General features: G+C 37.0%; 1 protein-coding gene across 3 annotated transcripts in view; it reads right to left on the bottom strand.

The window, feature by feature from the left end:
- LOC108736242 (ecdysone-induced protein 78C) overlaps positions 1 to 11,983 on the bottom strand; it is a 79,746-nt gene that overhangs the window by 48,096 nt on the left and 19,667 nt on the right. Inside the window, exon 1 of one of the 3 annotated variants that reach the window (XM_018468600.2) lies at positions 5,773 to 6,551. The exons of 1 other annotated variant lie outside the window; for it this stretch is intronic. In XM_018468600.2, the coding sequence (XP_018324102.1) occupies positions 5,773 to 6,121 (349 nt within the window). In that variant the 5' untranslated portion in view covers positions 6,122 to 6,551. Of the gene's footprint in view, positions 1 to 5,772; positions 6,555 to 11,983 lie in introns of those variants that run through there. One more of the 3 variants, XM_018468602.1, reaches the window with a different exon arrangement.

The following is an 11,983-nucleotide window of genomic DNA, read 5'->3' on the forward strand; positions in this document are numbered from 1 at the left end:
GTTATTTGTGAATACAATAAATCGCCGATTGCTATTTAAGAAATGTATAGATTTCCTAGGAAATGTGTCTAATATAATTTATTTCACACATTTCCGGGCGATTTTAGGAATTATATACATTTCTTAGGAATTGTATACAATGACGAATTACACACATTTCCGTTAGCATATACATTAATAAACAGCAAAATATTAAATAATAATATTTATTATTGTGTTGACTGTTATATATTTAATGCTTTGTATTAAAAAGGTAAAATGGAACACACAACACAAATTTGTGTCATAAAATGATCCGGTGGTTTAGCCGGATAGATGATACACCACAGTGTAGAAAGAGTGCGTGTACACAGTGCCGTCCCGGCTAATAACACGCCTGACAGACGCCGGTGCCGTGTGTAGTCGATTTATCTCAAAAAATCGTCTTGGAGCTACATTGAGCTACATACTGCAGATTCGCCGGAAATAAACAAAGGTTACCAAAGCACCAATTTCTTGGTACAAATACATAAAAAATATACAAAATTCTGCAAAAGCAGCCGTTCTGTATTTTATCGTAAAAAGCGCATGTTTCTCCTGGAAAATCAGCAAAAGCTCAAGGCCGATCCTTAGCATAGGTCAGTCGGATTTAAAAATTATAAAAGCCTTTTATTACTCATCTGATTTTTAATATTTACAGTCAATTTTTTTATCAAATCAAATTTTGCAGATGTGTCTCCTATGTCCGTTTAAGTAATTAATTGTACAAGACACATGTGCCACAATTGATTTAACAAAGCTGCTAAAAATTAGCCATACAGCAAAATAGTCGACAAGTTCAAAATCTGAAGAAACAAAGGCTGTTTATCATTTGTAAAAGGGTCCACTACTTTTGACAAAGGTTTTACAAAGGACTACGCCGAAAGGTAGGATGGAAGGCCCTCTTCAGCTTCCTTTCAGGAATCGTGGGAATGGGTGGGTGGTGGTTCGGGTGAGAAAGATGAGACGGACGAAATAAAAACTAAAGAGAATGAACGATTACTGTCCCAGCATTTGCCTAAATGATTCAAGGAAACCATAGAAAAATTTGGACCAAGGCAGACGGACCCGGAATCGAACCGGCGTCCTCTCGAACGCTAAGCAACGGACTAAACCTCTAGGCCATGCCGCGCCGGATCGGCTTACGGCGAAAATTCGTATCGTGTATTACAGCCCTTAGGTTAAGGTTTCAATTTTCATTTACTAATCGTTAGTCCTATAAATATTAGTTTTACGTACGAAACCTTCGTCGGGTCGGCTAAACCTGCATTTAAATCATTTTCTTTTGAAGACAATTACAGATTAAAATGCACTGTCATTTATTTTATCTAAATTAAGTTTAAGAATGCTTCAAATTAACTAGATTTGTGAGTACTGTAGCGAGCACGAGCGTATTTGTATGGGATCGGGCATACGTGTGTGTGAGCGGCTTATCGATTTGCCGACTAGCCGCGGGCGCATTTCTTCATGTGCGCCGTATTTGTAAATGTGTGTGTCGTGCCTGCGTTCTGGGAAAGCAATGAAACAGTTCAAAGAAAAAGAAACTTTTCCGGATGGTTCGAGAAGATTCCCGAACGGAAACAAAAGCGTATCTGAAGGAAGAGACGATCGCCGAGAAGAAGTAGAAATAAACTGACAGTTGCAGAAGTGAATCGAGAAATAAATTGACAGTGATAGCAGTGAAATAAACAGCGCAGTAAATAGTGTAAATAAATAGAATAATTCTTTAGTTTAGTAATAATTTTAGTGTTTTTAAGTTTTTCAATAATTAGTGTAAATAAATAGTTTTGTCGTTATCAGTTCAGAAGTTAATTTTGTTAAACCCACGAACATTACAGTACTTTTGCTATAATAGGAAGTGACACATACTTCAACCAGCAATATATTGAACGGCAAATTAAAAATAACAAAAATCAATATGGGGTTTGGGTAGTGAAGCGATTTCGCTTGAAATTCAATATGTACTGTTTCTTACGTGTTCCTGAAGAAAACAGAAAATGTTTTTGCCTTATGTGGAGCAATCGAATTTCCAATTCAGACTGTTTCCTATAGTGTGTGTACTTGTATGACCCCAGTCGCCCGTTCGATCAACTTTGCCAATCATTTATAATTCAGAATTTCAACTACAACGCGCTTGTAAAAAAACGTTGATATAATGACAGAGAATATCGCCATAATATATACGCTTCCTTCAACGCCTTTTTAACAACAGATAACTACATGATAAAATAACAGATCGACTTTCAATTATCATACCAACCAAATGCTAAAAAACGAATAAAATAATCGGCTACTGAACATCTAGGTATACGCTCTAATTTTGTACGCGGATGAGGGCTCGTTCATACATGGCGGAACACGCGCGGTTCAACCGCGCGAATCTGATTTACAAAATCGTCTTCTTGTTCGTTAGTATTGAGCGCTAATCCACACGGATGCAGTAAATCGTTTTCGTTTATACAAATTTAATAGCGTTTAATTGCATTGAGGAGGCAGCACGTTTGGGACTTGTGTTACCATACATTCGCAATTAACAAAAAGAAATCCAATTAAAAAAAGATTGCTAAAGACGTAACTATGTTTGGAGCGCGGCGTTGTATGGGTGCGAAACATTAACGGTTAGATTACTATTTACTAATGGTTAAGCATATTGGTTGTACTAATTTTAGGGCAATGTAAAGATTAGCTCAGGATAGGAAAAAGTGGAGGTGCGTGCCCAATCAGTCTTAGGGTTGACGACCTTATATGATGAGAATAGAGGGCACTATGGAAGTCAATACGAAATTAGGCGAAATAGGTTGGCACGACACCTTAAGCATGAAGGTAGCTAGTTAAACACTTATTAGAAGCAAAAACAGGAATTAAACGGAATAGATTAGATTACTGTTCATAAATAGTTAAGAATGAGAGATGTTCTAGTTTTAGAGAAATGCGAAGATTAGTTCAGGATAGGAAAAAGTGGAAGTGCGCGTGAAACTAGTTTTAGGACTGAAGACCTTTTGATGATGGTGGGCGCTTTTTTGAGTTATAGTTAGGGTTGCCATCTCTAAAATTTGGAAACCAAGATAAGACGCGTGAAAACCCCGGATTTTAGAGTCCAGAACCCGGACATGTCAACAGGTTTTTTTAAACATAGCCAGTGTAACAAAAAACAGTTGAAAATGTCATAAATAACCCTTTTATTTATTTTCAGACCTTAAAATTAAATTTAGTCATTGTTTATCATCATTTTCGATGTACCTAACAAAACAGAATCTTATTACAGTTTGTTACAAATTGTTTTAATAATCAGTTAGATTTCTTTTACGTGTGTGGCGGGCGGCCCAAGACTTTAAATTTTTAAACCAGGACTACAAATGAAGCCCCCCCCGGATGCCCTCTAAACTAGGACAAATCCGGGGATACCCGGACGGATGGCAACCCTAGTTATGGTCGAAAAATCCAACAGCGAACAAAGGTAGGCCGCTCTAAAAGATTGGACTCGTTAATTTTATCACCTTTAGGGGCCAGCTGAGCAGATGAAACAATAAAATTGCTTTGTTTTTCGTGAATATCAGTATATTTTTCGCGATTCAAATCGTCTATGAACTAAGCATTGTTGAGAAGCACTGATAAAACTTTAAGTGTACTCCCAGTATAAGTCGCATTGCAATCCATCAACCCTAATAATTGATGTGAATCGGGTTTATACAAGCAGATATAGACAAACAAAATTATCGTTCGTTCGAATCTCGTTGTCTTTTCTACTATAACCTAGCCGAATCTTAACTGTAGAATGCTTATATTTGTAAATTCATAATTGGATTAAACAGTGCCTACTCTAATATAACACAAGGCACAAAAGAGGGATCTCATTAGGCACAATTTATCTTTAGGGCACGAATCGTGAAATAGTTGGTCAAAAAAGGTAATTTTTACTTACGCTACTTACGAATAAAGATCAAGAATACACGATTGATAAAGCCATTTAGCCATTTTTCCATTTGTACAAACAAAACCCCGCTGAGACATATAGTTAAGGAATACAAATGAATGTCGCCAAGTCGAGTTTGTTGTAACGAAAATTCGGAAATAGTTGAGTAGAATTTACACCATTATATAAAATACTAGACACTGAGTGTTTGTTTTTTGAAAAGAGATCCTCAAAAAAACTAATGCATCAGACCCAGAATGCCCAAGATCTGCAAATAGTTATAAGGCATGTTTCAAATTCATCAACACCAACTGATAATGATAATAAATAACGACCTATATGAAAAAATGTTTTGATTATAACTGAAGAAGAATTTTGACGGAGTTTCAACAGAATTGGACTCAGGGTTGGCGTCAAATCGGGATTCACTCTAGCAAAACCCCAAACGAAAAAGGGAGAATAACGGATATTTAAAGTACGTACAAGTAAAAATAATAAACACAGAAATGTATCAAACGGTAACTAAATTTAATGGTAAATTAGCAACTGGTAGCATTTTTTAACTTCCTGTAAATAAAACTGAAACTTGTAATTCACCTCCTTAATCAAAATAGTACGTATTCTACTTCCAATTCAATAAATTATATTGATCGACTAAGACTCCGTCATTAAACCAGTTTCCTTATTGATACTCTGTATTCTGTATCGGCATGTTTTATTGTCTCTTTGTATTTCTATATTTGTATGTAAAATAAAATGATACTCATGTTGCGGAACTTGATGCGGTTTGAGGTTTGTGAACCTTAGCTAAATATGCATCTGCATTTGTTTAACTTTTAACTGTATAAACAGGCGGAGTACTTGAAAGAAGTGGTAAAAAAAATGAATTTTGTACTTAAATTATACCTATTCTGTTCTTCATATACAGCAAGAGTTTGGATAAGAGATTGTAAAATTAAAAATAATTATGTATAGGTACTTGTCCATAACAAAATTCTTATCCAATCCACTTATAGTCTTTATTAAATTTCTTAAAAATGGTCGATATAGATTAAAATAGAATTTATAAAATTCAAAAGGTCATTTAAAATTAAAATAGAAATCAAATAAACAAAAAAGATATTCGCAAAAAGCAATCTCACACTATCAATTAATGTTCACTCTCATTATCCTTTCTCATACAATCCATCATCATCATAAGGTCGTCAGTCCTATGAGTGGTTGGACACGCACCTTCACTCTTTCCTATCCTGAGCCACATGGATTAATTTATATTTTACGAATTCTACAGGAACAGAAATTTCCTTTTCGGAATTCAGTTTTTGAAAACTAAAATTACATTTCAATTTTTTTGAAAAATTAAGTAAATTGAAGGTAACATTTTAATTAAATTCTTAAGTATAGTATTTGTAATTATGTACATGAGCAATTCATTATGTAAGTTCTTGAAGCGAAGTATGTTTTTCAATATTTATAAAAATTAATGGCAGAAGGTAGTAGCAATTTTTCTCCAATTACTCTCCAAACTCATTAACCATTAATATGAATTATTTTATTCAGGAAGAAGGAAATCTTAATTCACCTCCACTATTACTTATCCGTCACTTTCATGTACTAGTAATGAACACATTACATATACGATTTAATTTATGGTTTATATATTCTACATGACTTTAAATGAAAGATTTTGAATTAAAAGATGTCAACTTTTCCTTTTTAGATGGATATTTTGAGATATTTTGGAATAAATTATGATGTTAGGTATATAATATAGTATTTTATTTTTGATTTTCATATTTTTCCTGAAATTTATAATTAAAGATGCATGTGCATGATAGTACCTTGCTTAACAGTAATAGACGTGGGTGAGGTTCCTGGGGGTGAGATCAACAAGGGTGCTGTAGAGCTGGGTGTGCTCGAACCGGGTAAAGAAATATGAAGTGGTGCAAGTTGCTGCTGCTGCTGCTGCTGTTGTTGTTGTGTTGTAGGAGGCGGTGGCGAACTAGCCGAGGTCGAACCCACTGAACCTGGGTCGCTAAAACCCTGCGTACTACTATCCTCGGGGGTGTCGAAAAAACTCAAATTAAACTCGGATCCGGCGTCGAACGTGACCTGGGGCGCGATTTTTTCTGGTGAAGGTGCACTTCCTAAATTACCGTTTAGAGATTGATCGATTTTGAATACGTCCATTGTGTCATTCACTCAAATTGTGGCGGCCAAGTCGTTCCATAGCCGCCCGGTGGTTTTAGGCGCGGCCGCCACCCCCAGGTTGCGCACCCTCGCCCCCAAACCTCGTCGCGACCGTGCTCGAGGTCGAGGTGCACCGCCGATGACAACAACAAAAACACACCGACCCGGAAACCGCACACGTGTCCGAAACGTCGAAGGGCATCATAACAACCGCCGATGCAACGTCGACATCGAGGGTAACAAGTCACTTACACTGTTTCGGGGATGGTAACGAACGTCTTCTTCGACGTGTTATTGTGTAATCGGAAAATGTGCGTACGTTTGTCTGTGTGTGTGTAAGCACCGCTGGATACGCGAGAGCCAGCAGCTGGTTCTCAGGTAAGAGAGCCACCGTGAAACGGCGGCGTGTTCGAAGAGTACACGAGAGAGTGTGGTGGTGGTGGTGAGTCGCGGGGAGATGCGAAGGAAGAAGGGAGCCTGTGGTGGCCACGTTACCGGCACCAGTTCGATGACCGCGGTGGCAGCGTCGACGACGACGCCGATGCCATGCAGCAGCACCAGCTCCACGCTGTGTATTATGAGGACAGTGGCGGCGGTCGTTCCTAGGAATCACTTTCGTGAATTTTGACATCGGAACATATCACCCTTTAAACAAACCTGGACGAGATTCTACATTGAAACGATTGTACAAAATTTTCCGGAATTTCTCCAACCAGAAGGATCTTGTCCCAAACCCATTATCCTTTATGCAAACACCATACACCAATCAAACGATTCCTCCCTCAAAGAAAATAGGAGATTCTGTATGGAACCGATTGTCAAAATACGTAGAAATTGTCGAAACCATAGGGTTCATGTCTTAAATTTCTTTGAAATTTGCTTTTGCCAAGCACTGCTCATACCAAATAATACATTTTTTCATCAAATCAGATAAGATTCTACACCTAACAACACTACAACTGTCAAACATTCTATAACAATTACAAGACCAGAGAAAATCGTATCACAAGTCCACCTTGTGCCTTCTTTTCAAGAATTATTTTGTCCTGACACAAAATCAAACGTTTCTTTCCTCAACTCAGAGTTTTTACATCAAATCGACTGTCAATAATAGCCAAAATTGCTCAAGTCACAAGCATCATGTCTAAAATCCATTTCTTACCGCTTTTATCCAAACATCATAAATATAAAACAAGTAATTCTTCAAAGAAAATGATGATTCTACGTCAAATCGATTGTCTAAATAGCTCTTTTGTTGGATGTAGTTTCATCTTCTGATACTGTAACATTTTACATGTTTTGTCCTTCATACAAAATCCGAAGCAATTCTATATCAAACCATCAAGTATAAAAAGTCGCCGAAACTGCTGAAATCAGAGGCAAAATGCCTCAAATTAGAAAAGAAAGTCTAAGGTCTGAAGGTACAAAACCCTATAAGATTCAGCAATAGATAGGACGATGCAGCAAGTAGAAAATCACCATGTTTCAGGAAACAGATCTTTACTTAGTTTGAAATTTGTTGTAATGGGTCAACGGGTTACGAATTCAATTTTTAGTTTTTGGATTACAATCCAAAGGATTTGTTTGATATGTCAAGGTCTTCGTTTGTAATCCTAATTTCATGACACTTTTTCGTTAAAAGTCTAAAGTTCAACAATTGCCTAAACATGAGCTAAAAAATTAGCCAATATTTGTTTTAAAGATATCATTAAAACGTTGAATAATGCATCAATCTCATCATGGAATATAAAATGTATCATAAAAGTAAACCAAATTATTAACTACTTTTCTTTTCCAAATAATTATTGAACATACGAAGAAAGGAGGTTTTAAGTAGCAATTCAATTCCTGAAATCAACTACTTGATGTGGTTACAACGAAATGCACAATACATTGTAACAAAAGCTGCATTTTTAGGATTGCGGTTGAATACTTCTAAATGCAAGCATCATAGCTTCCTTTAATACGTTTAACTAATCGATTAACCGTATCGAAAAACAACAAAAAAAAGGATTGTTTGCATTGATGATATAAGTTGTGAAATTTGTAAAATATATATTCTGGGATAGAAATGGATCCCTTTCTAAAGAGTTCTAATACGATTCCAGGGATTGTAAATTTCATTTAGTACCAAACCCATTAGTATCTTCAGGGCTCAAAAGGAGAAAAGATTTATTGTTTCGAACAGTTTGAGTTTCTTAAAGTTAATTCTTGCAAAGCAAGTACGGAAGTGTCTTTTCCGTCTTTGATAGAAGAGCTACGTCACTGAAGTTGAGATTGTTAAGAAAGAGAGAAGACGAAAAGGAGCAAGAAGACAAGCGCGAGTTGAATGTAGCGAAAGCAGAGATCGCGATAAAAATGCAAATTTTGTTATATCAGCGCGCACCGTGGACCTTTTGTATTCTGTACTTTACCTAATACCTTCTTGACGGTATGGCCATCAAGGAAAAAAAAACGGACAACTGTGGATCAAAATTTAAATTCCTCCCGTCAACAAAGAGTCACGAACTTTATATACTACAAGATTGATGACATGGACTTTTTTCCGAAAAACTTGGGACACTGTGTTTCTTAAAAATAATTATGGTTATCATTACTTTCTAAGAAGACTTTCAAAAAATATCGAATATTTCTTCGTGTTCTTCTTCATTTTCCGTAATTTCAGAAATAGGAAAAATCCTTTTGCGTTGCCTTGATCATAAATATATAATCTCCTTTATGTTTTTGGACGGGGTAAGGATGAAGGTTAAAAGTGGAGAAAATCTTAATGAGCCCTTTGGTTAATTTGGAAATTCCAGAATGATTATAAGAGGTTAGAACGAAATGAGTAATAAAAAGAGTAGGAAGAGGACATCTTCTCAGGCATGAAGAGTTAATCAGAAATATATCAGAAAGAGAAACAGGAGCTAAAAGGGATAGAGGTAGACCTTGATTTGTTAAAGACGCAGTTTGCTCGAATTTTCGATTGACTCAAGATAGGAAGAAGTAGAGGTACGTGTCCAAACAATCTTTGGGCTGAGGACTCTACGATGATGATGATGATGCTATATATGAGATGACTCATCTGTTCTTCTATTTTACATTAAAGTGATTTTTCCTTTTTAACCTGTTATTGACACGTATATTCGCATTTGTTTCCGTTTTGAGTACATTCGTTAAAGAATTTCATTCCCTCACATCATCTATGCCCTTTGCCAAGTGAATTTAACAAACGGAAATATAAGAGCCGTTGTTATAGAGGGTACATTGTTGTTGAGGGGTTAAAGTGTATTATTAATTCCGACTGAATCAATGCAAGTTATAGTTGAAATCGCAAGGGGGTCAACCAAACACAAGAACCATACCGTTCAAAGCTCTCATTAGCTTTTTTTATAAGAATAAAAAGTACCTCCGTACTTACAAAGGAATATTAAGACAAAGCACGTAACATTCATTAAATTTGTTTTATCATTGGGCGGAACAGTCTTTTCTTTTGAGTTAAATTGAAATCGCTTTTATGCTCGCGAACGAATAAATTAGAAATTCGAAAAAGATTGTTAAAGATGCGTGCTTGGAAGTCGGCCATGTACGGGTGCGTGTACGGAAAGTTAAGACTGAGGAGGTTTTAGAAAGAATAGGAGAATGGAGGGCGTTATGAAAGTCAATAAGGAACAGGAGAGATATAATGGAGGGACACCTTTAAAGACATCAAAGGATGGTAAAAGACTCTTTGGAAGCAACAGGAGATAAGATAGCCAGAGATAGATAATTGTTCGTAGCAAGTAGTTAGGAATGTGGAAGTTCTTCTAGTTTTGGAAAAAAGCGAAGAAAGGATAGGAGGTGTGTGTCCAATTAGTCTTCGGGCAGAAAGCTTTATGATTATGAATGAGCGACCAGATACGTTGGCGTAACATTAGTCACAGGGAAATCTAAACAAAGTTAGAAGATCAGGAGTGTGGTTGAAAAACTGACGGATTTGGAAAAGATTTCAAAATATTTACTTCAGGAATATCTGGCAATTGATACATAAAGCTCAAAAAGTTGTTTGGACATGTAAGAGAGTTTGTGTCACGAATAACCTTTTTATGACTCCATGAGCTGTCGTGGAGTGACTGGACACACACACTGCGGGGCTAAAACTAGATAACAATTGGAGAATGGAGGGCGTTGTGGAAGTCAATAAGGAAAAGGGAGAGATATAATGGAGGAGCACCTTTTAAGACATCAAAGGGTGGTAAGAGACTCATTGGAAGCAACAGGAGATAGGCAGAGGTAGATTATTGTTCGTAGCAAATAGTTAGGAATGTGGAAGTTCTTCTAGTTTTGGAGAAAAGCGAAGAAAGGATAGGAGGTGTGTGTCCAATCAGTCTTCGGGCTGAAAGCTTTATGTTTATGAATGAGAGACTAGATACGTTGACGTAACATCAGTCATAATGAAATCTAAACAAAGTTAGTACGTAATGGGCAGGAATGTGGTTGAAAAACTAATGGATTTGGAGAAGATTTCAAAATATCTGGAGTTCAGCGTATTCAGGAGTATCTGGCAATTGATACATAAAGCTCAAAAAGTTGTTTTGACATGAAAGACAGTTTGTGTCATGAATAACTTTTTTATGACTCCAACAGCCGCCGTGGCGCGACTGGACGCACACTGCGGGGCTAAAACTTGATAACTTGCGGTGCTCCATTTCTTCGGCAAAGGCAGTGGAGCGGCCAAAATAACAGGTTCAGAATCTCATTAAATATTACATTACAGGGTCGCAATATTCGGGTGCTTCGAGTGGTTTGTACGACTTTGTTGGATGCTGGATACTCTCTCTTTCTCGTGGACCAGACCCAAAGAGGACGAAACGGTCGAATACACGTATGTATGCACTACCAGTATACACACGAAGAGCAAGCAATGGTTTAATGGTGGTGTGTTTGGTTGGTGAGTGTGCAGCTCTGGGAAATAGAACCGGTTCTTCTTCTGCTGTAGTAAAGTATGAGTAAAGTTCATTCACACCCGTTGCCGCGAGATGCGATCAGTTGGAAAAAGGTGCGTTCGCTTAATAAATGTAATAATTATCCGTTTCTCTAACGCCACAAACAAATGAACAAATATCTGGATGCCAATGGTTAAGTGACTGACAGGCTTGGGCGCCGAGCTTACAAACCGAATCTAACAGCCATTTAGAACCATCTTCTGAAAGTCTTCACAAAACTATCATCAATACCCTCCGCACAACTGAATGCCATAAAAGATAAATGGATAAAAACAACAACTAAGGTGTGACGATTGGTAAAAACAGTTTGGGCCAAGATGAAACCTAGAACAAAAGAAGACCAGGAATGAAACCAGGTCTAGAAGAGCAGAGCCAAGTTGAAAGTCTTGCTGGACAATGGAAAGGTAGTACATATTTTTGGTAACTCTGAAGGGAATCGTCATTGTTTTTGTAGGAAAACCGGATTTTTATACATTTCGAAACAAAACTATAAAGGAAGAAGCCCATTTGCAGAGTTACGACGACCTTATGATGGCGATGGAAAGTTGAGAAAAACTTAATTTTCGTTTTAAAAGCAAATTGTAAATCTTGCTGACAAGATCAAGGACGGACTATACAAAACTAAAACTAATACGAGGGCGGTTCAATAAGTACCCGTGTTTGAAGACAGAGGACGTTCCTGAGGCAAATTGGTGTTGTCATCGTGTGCTGCCATCTATCAAACCACGTCAAAACGAATTTCAGACTGATTGATAGGTTAGTTTGGATTTGGCAGCCATTCGACTGAGACGTGTTTCGTTATTTTCGGTAAAAAGGAACATTTCGCCATCTATGACCACAGTTAGATATTGCTTCAACGAATTCAAACGTGGGCAAAGATCCTTTTCCAAGTTCTGTT

Source organism: Agrilus planipennis, unplaced genomic scaffold (genome assembly GCF_000699045.2).
Source record: "Agrilus planipennis isolate EAB-ADULT unplaced genomic scaffold, Apla_2.0 scaffold126, whole genome shotgun sequence".
Taxonomy (NCBI): Eukaryota; Metazoa; Arthropoda; class Insecta; order Coleoptera; family Buprestidae; genus Agrilus; species Agrilus planipennis.